Raw genomic sequence first — 18,161 nt, forward strand, 5'->3', positions numbered from 1 at the left:
ACCTCATTCACAGGGTTCATTTATCACTAACAATGTTTGGCAAATTTGCTTTGTGGCTGTGAAAAGATTGGTGGATTGGAGACAGTGGTTTCATCAGTTTTTGGTCTGAATGGACCTTAAGGCCAAGTGTCTGAACCTCTGTCAGGCCAGTTTGATTATAAATGACCTTACTAATCTGGTCTGAAGAACACCCAGTCTGACGTTCTCTCCAGATGTCTCTGCAATCTCCTTACCATGATCCTGTTTGTTACTCTTTTAAATATTTTGTTAAATATATAATCTCTAATAAGCTCTAATAACACAGGACCTTTCATGACCAGCAGCAACTAGTTGCCCCAGTTTGCTCGGAAGGTGAGCTGTAAGAGCGGATGAACTGTTCAAGTATTTCCTGAAGCCCTGCATTGTTTAATACAGGAACTGTAAGAACAAGCAGTAAATATACACCCCTCTTCTGGCTCTTTAATAGTACTTAGACTTGTGATGCTAAATCTGAGTTTTAAAGGTAGGCTGAAAACCTTCCCATGCTTTTACTTATGATGTAGTTAATAATTCACTACAAAACTATGGTCCCACTGGGCAGTAACACAGATTTTCTGTTTATATACACACATGGACAAAATTGTTGGTACCCCTCGGTTAATGAAAGAAAAACTCACAATGGTCACAGAAATAGCTTGAATCTCACAAAAGTAATAATAAATAAAAATGCTATGAAAATTAACCAATGAAAGTCAGAAATTGCTTTTCAACCATGTGTAACCCATGTTAAAATATGTCATGGCAAAACCTCAAGATATTGAACTATTAATACACTTAAATGAACAGAAATAGTCATTAATAAATAAATAATACTAACTAGTTCATATTAAAAGCCTGTACGATTAATAAAGGTGGTTAAAATATTAATTCAATAAAGCATTCATTCAATTAAACGCGCCATAGAGAAAGGTGCGCTGCCCTTTAAGACGACTTGGCGGAAAAGAAAAAGAGACGAGCCGTGAGTGGGGAGCTCCGGAGCAGAGTCCGAGCAGAGTCCGAGCAGAGTCCGAGCAGAGGGGAGAAGTGTAGCACAGCCTGAAAATACAGCCTATTTTCTGAAAAGAATACAGACTAAATCAGCTCTATATGTGGGTTTTTATCAGTTCCGGTACCCAAAGAGGATGACAATTCCCAGTTTGAATGTATTAAGTTGGTTTTTGTAGTTCCTGTGTACAACTGAGGGCCTCATACACCGTAGCCTGTGTGGGTGCAGTGGACACTGGATGGCGAGCCAACCCCGGATCTTGTGCCTATTAACAGTTAAGAAGTAACCCCGATCCTCCTGCACGGTAGGACCTGGACTGCTCTGAGGTTTTTAGTTTGAATGGAACACTTTTGCGCTCCTAAAGGAAAAAAGGGAAAGGAGCTACATTAAGGAGCGACGTGGACCCTGTGTTGTTCACTATTTTTTCTCTTACCTGGAACATCCTGGAACATTCAGAACTGTTCTACAGCACGATCAAAATATTGAGCATTAAGTGTAAATTCACTTAATGGACTGACCCAAAAGCATTCTTTTCTCCCTGTTTTGTTATTTGGTTCTGGAAAAATATGTATGTGTTATGTTAATTGTGCATTGGTTAAGTGAAATACTGAACAGTAAGGGAGGTTATACAGTACTCTTTTAGTTCTAAAAGACAGACAAGGGTTGCATTTTGTTTTCAATTTCTTTTTTTTATTTCATTTTTATTCATTGTTGTATTTATAAGGGATTCCAAGTGGTTGATTTAGCAAAGAAGTTCCTGTGAAACCTAGGAGGAAAAAGAAAAATTCGTTAACTCTCACAGTACTCAACTTACATAGGAGAGAAATATAATTGTAAATTTCCAACATAAAAAATACTTACCGTTTAACCCTCAAACCAAAAAGAATCCGCAGTCACACTAGAAGAATAAACCAGTATTGATTTAACCCTGTTGTAAACTGACTAATCTAAACGAACACAAGTAAATTCATAGTGAATATAAGCTCAACCATTAACTGAACTTGAACTAATACATCCTAAATAAAGCATAATAAATATAAACACAGTATAAAACTCAAAATACAACATTGTTGGTTTTCTGATTTTCTTTAATTTGATAACAGAAACATTTGTGCCAATTGTATATAAATGTCTGCCTGTCAAATGCTTGTTTACTAAACACCAAAATAACCCTTTATACTTGTGTCTCTGGTTGTTTATTATTGCACCACTCCCAACGAGCCTAGAACTGGTCCACTAACATAACTCTTTGTGATAGCCTCGGCACACAAGTGTTACACATGCTTTAACAGAATTATTAAAAAAATAAACTCATGAAACAGGCCTGGACAGAAATGATGGTACCCTTAACTTAATATTTTGTTGCACAACCTTTTGAGGCAATCACTGCAATCAAACAATTCCTGTAACTGTACACCTCTCAGACTGCATGTTTCAGCTCCTTCCAAAGATACTCAATAGGATTTAGATCAGGGCTTATAGAAGGCCACTTCAGAATAGTCCAATGTTTTCCTCTTAGCCATTCTTGGGTGTTTTTAGCTGTGTGTTTTGGGTCATTATCCTGTTGCAAGACCCATGACCTGTGACTGGGACCAAGCTTTCTGACACTGGGCAGCACATTTCTCTCTAAAATCCCTTGATAGTCTTCAGATTTCATTGTACCCTGCACAGATTCAAGATACCCTGTTCCAGATGCAGCAAAGCAGCCCCAGAACATAACAGAGCCTCCTCCATGTTTCACATGTTTCCCTTTTTTTGTTATGCTTCATTTTTCCATCTGTGAACATAGAGCTGATGTGCCTTGGCAAAAAGTTCAATTTTCATCTGTCCATAGGATATTCTCCCAAAAGCTTTGGGGCTTGTCAACATGTAGTTTGGAAAATTCCAGTCTGGCTTTTTTATGATTTGTTTTCAACAATGGTGTCCTCCTTGGTTGTCATGATGTCCACTTTGGCTCAAACAACGACGGATGGTGTGATCTCAAACTGATGTTCCTTGAGTTTGAAGTTCACCTTTAATCTCTGTAGAAGTTTTTCTGGGCTTTTTTGTTACCATTCGTATCCATCTCTTTGATTTGTCATCAATTTTCCTCCTGCGGCCACGTCCAGGGAGGTTGGCTACAGTCCCATGGATCTTAAATTTCTGAATAATATGTGCAACTGTAGTCAAAGGAACATCAACCTGCTTAAAGGTCTTATAACCTTTAACATGCTTGTCTATAATTTTCTTTCTAATCTCCTGAGACAACTCTTTCCTTTGCTGCCGCCTGTCTGTGTTGAGTGTGGTACACACCATGTCACCAAACAGCACAGTGACTACCTGTAGCCCTATATATAGGCCCACTGACTGATTACAAAATTGTAGACAACTGTGATCCTAATTAGTGGACACACCTTGATTTAACACATCCCTTTGGTCACATTACTTTCAGGGGTACCATTGTATCATTTTTGTCTAGGCATTTTTTGCAATTAAAAGGCACAATCACTACAGAATCATTATAGAAAATAACCATTTCAGCAAAGAACCAGACACAGAGCCATTTAGGCTAACTGTAATGGCTCTGTAGGTTTATCCCCAATATCAGTAGGTTTTTGCCATCTTAGCATGTTTGAAAAATGCAAACATCGATAACAAGTGTTTAGAGGAAGAGCTTAGAAAAGGATCAGAAACTAAGGAAGTGGAGACTTTTCAGCTTTTAATGAGAGCATAAAATTTTGGGTAACAAAATGCAAAATGATATTGTTGGGTATCATTCACATTGGAACAGACACTGGTGCTGCTACCAGTACCTAGAATTCAGCACCAGTCCCTAGTGCTCCTTGTCCATTGACTGATTGAGGAAAGTTTGTCCGTTGGATTACAACATTAGTATCTGTGAGCAGGCAGCATGTACCGTCAGCCACCAGCAGGTGGCCTGGCCAGCAAAGTATGAAAGCTGGTAGAGCTGTAGCAAAGAACTCCCAGCCCCAGAATCCCCAGCGGTAATTAACGCTGACCAGACCCACCTGTGTGGCACGCTATAAATACACCCAGCCAAACACAATTCCCTGTCGCACCTTTGTAGAGGGGCGAATGGTAACAGTGGGTTTAAGTCATGAACAGTGCAGAAAAAAGCTGAAGTAATAAAAGAAAAGAGTTTGAGTTGTGAACAGCGAAGAAACGCTGAAGTTAAAAAGGAAGAGTTTGAGTTATGAACAGTGAAGAACAGCTGGAGTTAAAAAGGAAAGAGTTTGAGTTGTGAACAGTGAAGAAAAGCTGAAGTAATAAAAGAAAAGAGTTTGAGTTGTGAACAGCGAAGAAAAGCTGAAGGTAAAAGGAAGAGTTTGAGTTATGAACAGTGAAGAACAGCTGGAGTTAAAAAGGAAAGTGTTTGAGTTGTGAACAGTGAAAAACAGCTGGAGTTAAAAATAAAAAGAGTTTGAGTTGTGAACAGTGAAGTAAAGCTGGAGTTAAAAAAAGGAAAGAGTTTGAATTATGAACAGTGAAGAAAAGCTGGAGTTAAAAGAAAAGTGTTTGTTGTAAGCAGTGGCTGGAATAATTGAGTTGAGTTGTATTTTGTTTGAGTAAAGACCACTTCCTTTGTTTGTTTCCCCCCTTTTTCTATATTGCTTAAAAACAGTGTTTATAGTGCCACCTCTCACAGCTGTGGTGGTGCAGAGGAAGTGCACTGGGCTCCCAAGTCAAGTCAAGTGGGTTTTTATTGTCATTTCAACCACACACAGAGTTTACAGTGAAACGAAACAACGTTCCTCCAGGACCATGTTGCAACATAGATACAGTGCATACAAAACACAAGTGCAACACAGTGCAGACAGATAATACAACACAGTACAGACAAAGAATAATAAATAGTTAGGGGTAGTGTGCAAATTATGCAGTGTACAATAAATATTGAGTCCAGTGAGGTAGTAAAATCCCATTATCAGGGCTGTGTGTTCATTAAATAATAAAAAAGTTGAACTGCACTTGAGTCCAAACTCACATTGTAACAGTATCAGGCACATATTGAATACATGTTGTAAAGGCTCAATTTATCACAGTTCAATCTGTAAAAACGCTTTATACTGAAGGCAGGAATCACAGGAAACACAGTCATTTCCCAGAACACTTTCATTTCTCTGAAACTCAGTATGCAGGGGCTATACTGAAACTCTGAAGAATCTATTGTTGCTGCAACTGCATATCTGGTTACACCCTGTGTAAATACGTGAACAAAAGTGCTTTTAAAAAATGCACAGCTTTTGTTTGGCACTGTGAGAAAACAAGGCACTGAGATGGTTCATTTTTAATCCATAAAGATACAAAAACAGTGTTAATGTAGCCTAGAAGATACAACATTATTCTTCAGGTCCAACTACTTGCATCAAATGTAGAGGAAAATCTATTGCAATGGAATATGGTACAGTTAAGTCTTATCTTAAAGTACTTAAAACACACCTTGGAGGAGATTACTCTCATAAGACTGGTACTGATTTTATAAGTGTGATGGGTATGTAGCTTCTGGAAGGGTGTTAAAAACACCCTTAAAAAGCAAAGGGGATGTTCAGTTCATGTGTCAAGGCCAGCCGTGCACAGTAACATAGATCATATTTGGAGGCTTGTGTTTTTTTTTTTTTTTTTTGGCTACCAAAGTGTAATGTTCCTGCAGCAGTTTTTACAGTTTACAATACGGAAATGAAGGAAAGGCATTTGGTCATACTTGTTCCTTTTCTTTATGCGGTTTAGAGCCATGGAGATTTAAATGCATAATGGAAAATTAAAATGATATTATCTGTTAAGCTGCACCGTGGTGGACATGCCAGCAGTTTTGTATATGTCTGACCATAGATGTCTCTTAAGAACAGACTAGTGTTTACTCCACATGAGCTTTGGGTGCCCACTGATATTTTACGGCTTCACCAGTTGTTCTTCTGCAAAAAGAAGGTCAACTTCAAAAAGCAGGAGCCTCTAACATTCACTTTCCCTCAAAGCGTCATAGTGAGGTGAAATGAAAGAAATTTGAATGAAGGCAGATTCATTAGGCAGTGAACAAGTCTGAACATTTCCTGTTTACCTCGCCCAGGTATGTACCTCTACCAACCATTGTTTTTAAAGAACAATGATTTAAAATAAATTCAAATGAGTAATGGAAAATTACAAATGTCTTGTTGTTTATGATAAGCTGCAAAATGGAGCATATGATGTAACGTTACAAACAGCTACATAAGAAAACAATAAAAAGTGAAAATAATAAAGAAAATAAAAAATAAAAAAAGTTCGTAATAAAAACTTTTAAAGTCTTAAAATTCTTTGTGTTTTTTTTTCTTAGGAAAGCTTTCAATGTTAAGGATTCATAGAAATCTGCTTTGATGTTCTTAAAAAACAAAACATCATCAAATGTACAAACTGAACCTCTAAGTTTCATTTTCCCTCAAAGCATCATAGTGAGATGAAATGAAAGTAATGTTAATGAAGGCATGGCATCATGATGAAGGCATGAAGGCAATGACCCCTTTTCCCTCTGTACCTCCACCAATCAGAATGTCCTCCAATCTGTACACACTGTACCACCTCAAACTGGTTTACCAAATGTAACTTGACTTGATTGGGTAGAGTCAGGACTAAAAAATCAAGAAGCCCCACCCCATTAAATCAGATATATTAGAAAGCCCGTCCTGCTTTCATTGCGTTTCTTCGTAGACTTTCAAACCAAACTACAATGAAGCTACAGGTCACACTGCTACTCAGCTGCCTGCTTCTCCCAGAAGGTATGGTAGATATCCTTATCTCAGTATCTACATTCAGTACATGTTTAACACACTTAGCTTCTAATCTTTAAGTCTGAGCATTTCTGATCACTGTAATAATTTACTGGGTACACTTGAAGGTGGGTTGCCTTTTTTTTTTTAATATTCTTTGGTCATTTTTCTTCATGCTGAATTCTCGTTGTCTTCCAGCACTGGCCCTGAAATGTTATGAGTGCATCCCAGTGCTATCAGGAACATGCACAAACACAGAAAAAGACTGCCCAGATCAGTGTGCCAGCGCCAACACTGCCATCAGTGTTGGTAAGCATGACTTCAATTAAGTTTAGTGAAGCTGAGAAGTGTGTTTATATGACCTACACTAATCATGTCACCTCCTGCGTTCACCAGCTGGGGTTCAACAGAGCATTCAGGCGAAGAGTTGTGCAGCAGCAGCGGAGTGTGTGAGTGGAAGCCTGAACCTGGGTGACATGAAGATAAGCATTAACACACAGTGCTGCAGTACTAATCTCTGTAACAGCCAAGCAGTGCCAGGTAACCCCAGAGGCTTTAAATACTTCTTATTTCTTTTAATGATATATGTTATAAAATATCATCTGGAAATAAATAATAAAATATCATCATGAAATACATGTAACAGAGTGATGTAATCAGGATACAATAATTTAGCTGTAATCACAACTGTGAGCTGTTATTATTTCAGGGAGCAGTATGTGCTTACTTTACAGGTACATTGTAAATATAGAGAAAGGTTTATTGTACAGTTAAATATGTAATAGGTATAGATAGTCTTAAGAAATACATGTTTAAGTTAACCTCCCGACCCTGCTGTCATCTTTAGAATACGCCCTTATTTGTACTGAATTTAATAAAGACAATCAAAATACAATTTTAACAAGTTGACCACAACCTAACACAACAAAACCTATTTTGAATGTGTTGATTCTTTGTGCAGAGTGAATTATCAGCTAATTTGATACTCAAATAAGTCTAATGCAAAATGTTGCATGCAAATATTTGGGCACCTCTGGTCAAAATGTCTGTAACCAAGCATGAACTGACCTCTAAAAGATTTAGGGCTGGTTTCCCAGTAAAGGATTAAGCCTAGTCCTAAACTAAATTTTTACTTTTGATGGAGAATCACCGTTCCAAGTCTAAACTATCTAGGAAACTGTCTAGGAAAAAAAAGTTGGAGTGACCTAGACCTAGACCTAGACCTAGAAGAGCATTTTAGACTAACATCAAATTTATCAAGCTGTTTCCCCCCCCAGATAAATAGTCCAAAACTTCTTATTATTATTTCATGACCAATTTATATTAAATTAAAAAAAACATTTGTCTTTAATTGAATAAATGGCTTTAAAAAGACAAGTAATCCAAAGTCATGGAAAGTAATCAGAGTACATTACTTTAATATAGGTGTCAATTACATTTTTGAACAGGTAATCAGTAATCTGCAGGAATACATTTTAAAGTGACCCTCCCAGCCCTGCCCTTAACCGTAAAATATTACACATTTAATTTAGAACTTTTAAAAAGCATAACATAAAAAAGAAAACCAAAACACTATATATATATATATATATATATATATATAGTTTATACTACATTTGTCTTAGTGCTGCATTTTTTAGCAACATCAATCATGTCAGTCTGATTTCTCACTGATTTTGAACTTTCCTTTCATTTTTAGCAGCTACTTATCAAAGCTACCTCAGCTAAAGGTACTCTAACCATGCCTATACATGAACTTAACGAGCACTAAGTGAACTGGGACACAGCTATAGTTGACCAATACTCATGTTACCATACTAATTATGGTTTATTAAAGCAAAAGACTATAAAATGTTGTACAATGAACAGGATACTCACTTCAGATGCGCTGAAAAAAGCTGGAGCAGGTGTTCATCTGAGGAATGAGGAAGTGGTCTGTTACTAAACCTATTTATTGCTAAATATTTGCCAAACACAACAAAAGATGAAGTGGTCTGGCAGCGGACAGAATGTGATGCAAAGATAAATTCAGTGGAGATTATGTCCTCTGATACCCTTCACTTAGTTTTTTCTGGTTTTACTGTTTATAGGCAGTGTGTTTAGGAAAATGAACATTTGCATTGTATTTCATAAACCATGGACAGCATTTCCCCTGAATTCCAAATAAAAATATTTGCTATTTAGAGCATGTATTTGCATGAATGACATTTATATTTATTTGCATTAATGACAACTGCTCAAAAACAGCTATTTTTGGTCTGTGTGCATAGCAAAAACTATTGCATAAGGGAATTCTAGAAAGTGGCATGCAAGGGCTTGGGTACACCTGGTCAGAATTTTGTTGATGTTATTGAACATGAACTGACCTCCAAGCAAGGCATATATTTTATAAAGTTATAGAGTTCAACATTATTTGCAACATTTTAAACACATTTTAGTGCAAGGCTACACATTCATTGTTGGGTGATAAAAATCAAGGTCAAAGCTTTATAAATACTCACTCATAAAACCTTGCACCCAACAATCAACTCTCCAATCTAAGCAGCTGGGCAGCACCCTCAATTTCAGCCATTTCCTCAGTCTGAAATGATATTTAGAAAGTAAAAGAGGGTTCATTTGAGGTCTGGAAAATCAGAAAACCTTCAGAGAGGCCTGCTCGTATGAGATTGCTCAAAAGGCCAATCAAAGCCCCTGTTTTACTACAAACGACCTGCAGACTCTGGAGGACTGGTGCACTATTCTACTGTGCAGCAACACCTGCACCACTATGACCTTTAGAGCCGTCTGGGTTCAGTTAAATGTTTCTGGGTTTTTTGTTATAATAAAGTGTTTTGATGGAAAACTGTTGAATCGATGATCCTCATGAACAGCCTTATTTCTTCTTCATGTCTTTAAAGCTTTGTCCAGAGGGTCTCCAAACGGGAAGCAGTGCTACACCTGTGTTAAGGACGACTGTACAGGAACTGTGAACTGCGAGGGAGATGAAGATCGCTGCGTCAGCCTCACAGGTGAAGAAGAGAGTATCTGGTTAAACTTACTACAGTCATTCCACACTAGCTCACTGAGAGGCTACACGTAGCTAGCAAAATTATTTGGGGCGTTAGAGTTAGTTAACCCTTTTAATTACAACATACAACAAAATAAGCAACACTGTATGTCCAAATGTTTGTGGACATCTCCTCTAATGAATGTATTCAGCTACTTTAAGTTGCACCCATTGCTGACACACAAACAGCTTGTCTAGTCCTTGCAGAAAAGTACCGCCAATAGAATGATCTGCTCTCTGAAGCAGATCAACCTGAACATATTGGCACCATGCTGCCTAATGCCAGGCATTTTTGCTTGAATCTTTGAATGCAAACCCATTAATTGTCCAGACGGGCCCAAGGTGAGTTAATGTGGGTGATAAATTTATGATATTTTATAACAAGAAGATGAAAATATGTACAAAACAATTAAAAGCAAAAAGAAAAATTATTTTTTATCTATTTAAAAAACTCACAACCTCTGTCTCTCTCTCCCTCTCTCTCTCACACAGTCAACAGTGCTGGCGTTAAAATGACTATGAAGGGCTGTACCAGCAGGAGTTTATGCACTGCGGGTGCATCAAACATTCAGGCAGCAGGGATCTCTGGAAGCATGAGCTGCTGTGAGGGTAATCTGTGTAACGGTGTGGAGGGGGTTAAACTGAGCCTCCTCATCCTACTGGGACCCCTGCTCTCCTCCATCCTCTTCCTCTGAACTGATTTTCTGTTTAAGGCCTTTTGGAGAAGAGCAGAGCTGCGTGTCAAAGGTCACCAGATGTCGCCTCTGAATGTTTCTACTGAGGTCTTTGTAACTGAAAGCATCTGAATAAAAAGTGAGGAGACTGTCTTTGGTCTGATTTCGTCTCATATGCACTCAGACATGAGTAGTGCTAACACTCCTCCACCTACTACTACAACTACTACTACATTTGTCTTAGTGCTGCATTTGTTAGCAACATTAGCCTAGTATCTGGCGTCAGTGATCAATCATGTCAGTCTGATTTCTCACTGATTTTGAGCTTATCCTTTCATTTTTAGCAGCTACTTATCAAAGCTACCTCAGCTAAAGGTACTTAAACCATACCTAGTCATGAACTTAGCGAGAACTAAGTGAACTGGGACACAGCTATAGTTGACCAATGTTACCATACTAATTATGGTTTATTTTACAAAAGACTGTAAAATATTTACCAAATATTAAAATCTTAAAATATTAAACCAGCGGACAGAATGTAATGCAAAGATAAATTCAGTGGAGATTATGTCCTCTGATACCCTTGACTTATAATTATAATGCAAAGCAATGATTATAATAATTATAATGTAAAGATGTTATTATTGAAATTTAAACACAGTACTAATATCTGAACTTTGAGAGCATTCAGAAATCACTATGGTGAAATAATAACCTTGACGATCAATCACAGCTCTTATGTCTTTTTTGATTTTGATGGAATGCCTGGAATTAAATGGCTGCCAAAGTAGAGAAATGGTCTCTTATTTTTTTTTCCAGAGCTGTCTGGGGTGAATAGCTCTTATAGGCAGGGTATCTTTTTATAGATGGTTTTACAAATTTACTCCCATATACATCATTGAGCCCATATGTATATATATATATATATATATATATATATATATATATATATATTGGACAGTTAGGCAGACAGACAGATATATAGATAGATAGATGTGACTTATGTTTTTTCTAAATATATGTAATATATAATCATATATAATGATGTCAGACCTATTTTTTTAAGTTCATTTTAATTGGATCTTTGTTTTTCTCTTAACTCTGATGTAGTTTGTCATTTGTGCTTATTATTTCTTATTTTAATGTTATTTTGATTTTTTTCCTAATTACTATTATAATACATCTCCCCCTTTCTCTTACAAATTAAATCTCAATTTAATCATTTTATACCAGTTATGCTTAATTCTTAAACATTTTCTATATTATAATGAGAAAATATTCTCTTTTATTTGTGTTGCTTAGTCTAAGTTGGTTTTATACATATATAATATGTATATAAGAAATATATATATATTATTTTTTTATTATTTATTTATAATATTTTTATTTTCTCTTTCATTCCCTTTTAACTGTGAATGTTTGGATACATGGAAAAAAAATCTATTGTACAAATGGAACAAATGGAAACTCTAAGTATCAAGTTATACTTCACCTCAAAGTAATTTCAAAAGGCAGTACACACCTCATATGTACACCCCTGCCCCCCTTTAGTACCTCCCCCAGGTCTGTACCTCCACCAATCTGTCTGTACCCATTTTCTTCAGAGAGCAAAGAAACCAGAGGAGCGAGTGCAGTAGGGAACACACTGCTCTACACAAGCTGAGAGGAGAAATAGCTGTAATACGAGAAGATTAAACAGTTACTAAATATAACTGCAGCTTCTTTCCAGCTGGGGGTGGGACATGCGTGAGTCAGGACCGAACAATCTCAAAGATTGTTTACAGTGACCACTGTATCCCAGTTATACGAGCCTCTGGTCTTCCCGTCTTCCCATTAGATCCAATTTTGAACAAAGCTCATACTGTTTTCACAATCCTTCTCCAACTCTCAACAATGAGGCTGCAGGTCACCCTGACACTTTTCTGCCTGCTTCTACCAGAAGGTATGGAAGATGATACTCAGCAGAACGTCCTGGAAGGTTTTAGATGCAGTGAATGTATCTCAGTTTAGCTTCTGACGTTGCTTGGTGGACTTGGTCAGTGTAATCATTTTCGGGGTACACTTCAGGGTGGGTTGCTGTTTCTTTAAATGCTTTTTGGTCTGTTTGGTCTTCCTGCCGGTTTCTCGCCGTCTTCCAGTGCTGGCCCTGAAATGTTATGAGTGTGTACCAGTGCCACCTGCCACATGCACAGACAGAGAGAAAGACTGCGCAGGCCTGTGTGCCAGTGGGTACACTGCTGGTGAGCTTGGTAAGCGTAACTTCAGATCACTGTGAATTTAGTGAAGATGAGAAGTGTGTTGATGCGACTCACACTAATCATGTCACGTCCTGCGTTCACCAGCTGGGGTTAAACACGAGCTGTGGGTGAAGAATTGCGTGTCGGCTGCAGAGTGTGTGAATGGAAGCCTGAACCTGGGTACTATGAAGATGAGCATCAACACAAAGTGCTGCAGTACTAATCTCTGTAACAGCCAACCAGTGCCAGGTAACCCCAGAGGCTTTGAATCCTGAGCAAGTTGGGTTGAGTTGGGATGATCATTATTAGGGATCCTTTTAATGCTCTTAATCTGTTCTGGAGTATCATCAGGAACCTAATCAAAGGAATATCTGAATACCTTCTTTACTATCTTCAGAATCTTCAGTTTTTAGAAAAGAGGTTTATGTTATTGAAGATTAAATAATCTCCAAATGGCTTAAAATTAAAGATGAAATATTGGTTTCAATATTTTAGAGATTTTTTAATATGTAAAAACGAAGAAATACTGCGCAAACAAGACTTTACAGAACTTTTTCCAGGATCTCAGACCTTAATTCACTTTTTAGGACGACGGCTTGTTCGTAATCATTCCTAGGAAAAGGTCAAGGTCAAGTGATGCAAATTTTTAAGCTATTTGCAAACTTAGGACTTTGTCCCAACCATCAGTAGCCATGTGCTCCTCTAAGCAGCTGCCTAGATCTCTGATTATTAAAAAACCTGATGCCCACGAAGCAGAAGATAGCAGAAAGTGTTCCTAATGTAATTATGAAAGGGTAATTACTGGGAACGACACAGGTCAGGTTGAGATGCAGAAAACTATGAAGGCTTTCAGAGAGGCCTGCTCGTATAGGATTGAGGGGATGGGATAGGATAGATAGGATAGACCTGCAGACTCTGGAGGACTGGTGCACCGTTCTACTGTGCAGCAACACCTGCACCACTATCACTATGATCTTTAGAGCCTTTATGCATTCCATTGTGAACCTGACTACCAAGTGCCTCCCTAGGTAGCCGACAGTAGTGTGTAGTGATGAACTGAGCAGTCGTTATATTATATTAGGATCATTTCAGCACACCTGAGCAGTAGTGTGAACAGTCTTGGTGGTTCAGTGACTTATCCTTATCAATAATTCATAAATAGCTCTGATCAGACGCGTATGGGCCTCTCCTGGGAGTCTTGGTTATTCCCAAAGTTTCTTCCTCCAGCTTTGAGGGGGCTGATCCATGACACTGTTGCCTTTGGCTTGCTCACTGGGGGTCTTATATTTATGTATTATAGATCTCTTGTTGTGCTCTTACTGTTACTGATTCTGTGAAGCAGCTTTGTGAAAAACGCTGTACAAATAATTGAATTTGATGAGTAATAAAGACTGGGTTTGTGCACCAACAATCAACAGCCATGGACTCCTCTAAGCACCCTAAATATCAGCCATTTCCTTAGTCTGAAATGATATTTAGAAACTAAAAGAGGGTTAATTTGAGGTCTGGAAAATCAGAAAACCTTCAGAGAGGCCTGCTCGTATGGGATTGCTCAAAAGGCCAATCAAAGCCCCTGTTTTACTACAAACGACCTGCAGACTCTGGAGGACTGGTGCACTATTCTACTGTGCAGCAACACCTGCACCACTATGACCTTTAGAGCTGCCTGGGTTCAGTTAAATGTTTCTGGGTTTTCTGTTATAATAAAGTGTTTTGATGGAAAACTGTTGAATCGATGATCCTCATGAACAGCCTTATTTTACTGCTCATCTTTAAAGCTTTGCCCAGAGGGTCTCCAAACGGGAAGCAGTGCTACACCTGTGTTAAGGACGACTGTACAGGAACTGTGAACTGCGAGGGAGATGAAGATCGCTGCGTCAGCCTCACAGGTGAAGAAGAGCGTATCTGGTTGAAGTAGCTTAGTCAGAGAACATTGCAAGCAAACAATTCTATTGAATCCATACAACTTTAAATCGACTGTCTTGTCTTATTAACTTCTCGCAATGTCATTTATTGGAGAGTTTACTGAAATGTCACGTGCTGCAGTTTCACCACTGAAATTTAAAAATGCCTAAATTACAAAATGTCATTTTTGTCAGCAAGCGAAACTAAAAAGCAAAGGTTCCCTGTGTTCCTGGTGGATGCATTTGGGTTACTTAGTGTTTGCTTTGGTGCCACTAGGTTGTTGCAATGGTAATCCAGGTGGTTGCTAGGTGGTAGTGTGTTGCGTTTTTGGTGTGTTTGTGGTGGAGATGCAGTGTGTGTGTGGTACGTTTATTGGTTTTATGCTTTAATTGTCTTTAAATTGCTGTAAAATGTTTGTGCACCCTGTGGGGCTTAAAATGGGATCCAATGGGGAATAAAACACTGGTTCTAGGCTCAAAAACTGTGGCATGTCACATTTTACATTTTGAGCATTGTTTAATAATAATAATAATAATAATAATAATAATAAGAGGAAGACGAAGAAGAATAAGAAGAAGCTGGCTTTAACTTTAAGCTTTGTCCATTATTTCTTGCCAAATTTAGAGGTTGGGGTTAGAGCTAGGGTTGGCTTACCCTTCAATTCTATATATTCTTCATTATCTACTGTATTCAGTATCTCTAATGTATGCAGATGTTCAACTGAAACTAATGGTATCACTGTAATTAGAAAACCATTGGATTTCCAAAATAAGCTGGATTCTTCTAAAAAAAATCATTTAAAAAATCATTTTAGTTGTATTTTGCTAAAATATAACTGTTACATATACAATCAGAAAGGGCTCATAAAAGGACTTTTACATTTTTACTGTATTCACAGTGTAGCTTTAAATACTACATGCAGATAAATATAAATATATAACATATAAGATATATATATTTTAAAAATAGAAGGTATATAATTAAAAATAAAACATTCATAATCATATATTATAGAAATGGTAAAATACTGCAGATAACATTAATTTTGTAAGCAAACTTCATTTTATATGATTTTAAATTGAGACTTTACTGAAAAGACATAAAAAATAGAACAATTACATTTTAATTAAAAATTGGGCATGTTTGCTTAAATTGATTCTTAATTTGAATTAATTTTTGGTTTAATGTTTGAATGCAAACCCATAACACCATTAGGTGAGTTAGTATGGACTGACTCTAATGTTGTGGACGATCCTTTTTGACCTAAGGAGATGAGGATATGTAAAATAAATTAAAATTTAAAAATTGTAAGAAACTCATAGTATGTCTCTCTCTCTCTCTATCTCTCTCACAGGTAACAATAGTGCTTTAACTATGAAAGGTTGTGGAAGCAGGAGTTTATGCTCTGAGGGTTTTCGCATGCAGACCCCTGGCATCTCCGGGACTGTGAGCTGCTGTGAGGGTAATCTGTGTAACAGTGCTGAAGGGGTTAAACTGAGCCTCCTTATCATGGTGGGACCCCTCCTCTCCTCCATCCTCTTCCTCTGAAGTGATTTTCTGTTTTTGGAGAAGAGCAGAGCTGCGTGTTAAAGGTCACCAGATGTCACCTCTGAATGTTTATACTGAGGTTTTTGTGACTGAAACCATCTGAATAAAAAGTGAGGAGACTGTCTGTGGTCTGATTTCATCTCACATGCACTCAGACATATTCAAATGACTGGCATATACAACCACACCTCAGAGACAGTAGCCCTGGGGGCACGACAACACACTGATGGTGAGTGTCAATGGCTGGAGAACATGGCCTGTATATAAACAGATGATGCAAGAAGCCAATAGGAAAGATGGATATGTTTGCTGCAGAATCTTAATGTTTTAATGTCACTCTATTGAGGTGTTTGTTTGTAATAATTCAGGATAAATCTGTAAAACTGAAACATCTGAGTTTGTCTGCAGAATGTTGAATGAAAATGTGTTTAAATGTATTCTTTTCCCACTTTTTTTTTTTTGGCAGAAATTGAAATGAAATTTACTCTAAAATTACAGAGCTAAAATGGTAGAATTAATAATAAACCTTTATACTATTATATGCATGTTTGATTACAGATAATTATTGTAATTTTACATATATTTGCATTATAAGTTAAGAAAGCAGAACAATTCTGCATGAATAATAGTATTTTAGTATAAATATTTTTAGTAAATATTTTATAAATATTTTAGTATAAATAATTTTTCTATAAATAAATACATGTAATTTATAATTATTGACATAATACTTCAAATAACAATTGTAAATTGGGTTGTAAATTTCTGTAATTTTACATGGTTTTGTGTTTGACAAAAAGACTTTGATAATTTAGTGTTATGTTCTATAAAATGAGGATTTTCTGTACAGTGTACTGATCCTACTACTTCTACATTTGTCTATCTTGCTTTTTCAAGAGATACATAGTGATGCACCAAGAGGAGTAAGGAGTATTTCTCCAATAGGAATGTTCCTCTATTGTAGATGTTCCTCTGTCCCTTTTGACATGTTAAACTTTATGTATTGGCTTCATATTTTCTCTGTACTTCCTAATGAGAGTGATAATGTAGCTCCAGCTAAGTAGTTTTAGCATAAATGTTTAAAAACAGTTTTTACCTAATTGTTAAAAACAAGACTTGTTTACATAGCTGTTACAGATGTTTTAAATCATTTTTATGAATAATATATTTGCAGGTAAACTGAGATAAGATGGTTGACATTCTAATGGCAGTATTTGTTAGCAATGCTAGCTTAGCATATCTTATTTAATCTGATTTTTATATATTTAGCTTTAGCAATTTTTACCTTTTAATACTGGTAGATACTTTTCAACGATACTGTAATTAAAATAGTGTAACACTTATTATAATATCAATACTATCATATTATAAACCAATACTTTTTGTTCCAATTTTTACTTTTTGACATAATATGAATTTGGCAGTTGGTCCTTAAATTGTGTCAGAATTTCATAATGAATGGACCAACAGTTATTTGGAATAAAATATTTTTACATTGATTTCTATAAAAAATTAAGAAGGGTTTTTCCTTGTCCTGTATAGCCGACATTTTGGATATATGAGGATTTTGTACTGAAATACATAAGAAAAGGATTCCCAGTACCTGTTATGGGGTGGTAATCCTGTAGTTGGGAATGCTGGAAGTTATTTCCAGGATTGTCACCATGTGTACTTTATCCCAGATATAGGCGACCACCTGGGTGGAAGTACTGGCTCGGAGGAGCGGTGCTCTACCCACTAGGCTATGAGGAGGACGGAATGCTTCTGAATGTAGAGGTCTTGAGAGGACCCCAATATAAAGCAAGAGATGGGAAGCAAAAGATATAGAGCTAAAAAAAAACTGACGTGCTAACTGCAGCGCCACCGGCAAGGCCAGGCTAAGGAGCGTGAGCGTGGTCTCCCTCTGCTGGCAGAAAGGTGGTGGTGCGGGCGGCTCCTTACAGTACCACAGTCATTCACTTCATCATCTATATAACAACACAGTTT

General features: G+C 37.1%; 2 protein-coding genes across 2 annotated transcripts; both read left to right on the forward strand.

The window, feature by feature from the left end:
• The first annotated feature begins 6,665 nt into the window (after positions 1-6,665).
• LOC140576641 (ly6/PLAUR domain-containing protein 3-like) lies at positions 6,666-10,638 on the forward strand. The gene is made up of 5 exons (XM_072696141.1): positions 6,666-6,774; positions 6,964-7,074; positions 7,162-7,305; positions 9,663-9,773; positions 10,304-10,638. Exons 1-5 carry the CDS (start codon positions 6,726-6,728, stop codon positions 10,504-10,506), a joined length of 618 nt encoding a protein of 205 aa, XP_072552242.1. The 5' UTR covers positions 6,666-6,725; the 3' UTR covers positions 10,507-10,638.
• Positions 10,639-12,280: 1,642 nt separating this feature from the next.
• LOC140576643 (urokinase plasminogen activator surface receptor-like) lies at positions 12,281-16,295 on the forward strand. The gene is made up of 5 exons (XM_072696142.1): positions 12,281-12,427; positions 12,624-12,734; positions 12,828-12,971; positions 14,501-14,611; positions 15,982-16,295. Exons 1-5 carry the CDS (start codon positions 12,379-12,381, stop codon positions 16,173-16,175), a joined length of 609 nt encoding a protein of 202 aa, XP_072552243.1. The 5' UTR covers positions 12,281-12,378; the 3' UTR covers positions 16,176-16,295.
• The last annotated feature ends 1,866 nt before the right edge of the window (positions 16,296-18,161 follow it).

The sequence above is a fragment of the Salminus brasiliensis genome, chromosome 14 (assembly GCF_030463535.1).
Source record: "Salminus brasiliensis chromosome 14, fSalBra1.hap2, whole genome shotgun sequence".
NCBI lineage: Eukaryota > Metazoa > Chordata > Actinopteri > Characiformes > Bryconidae > Salminus > Salminus brasiliensis.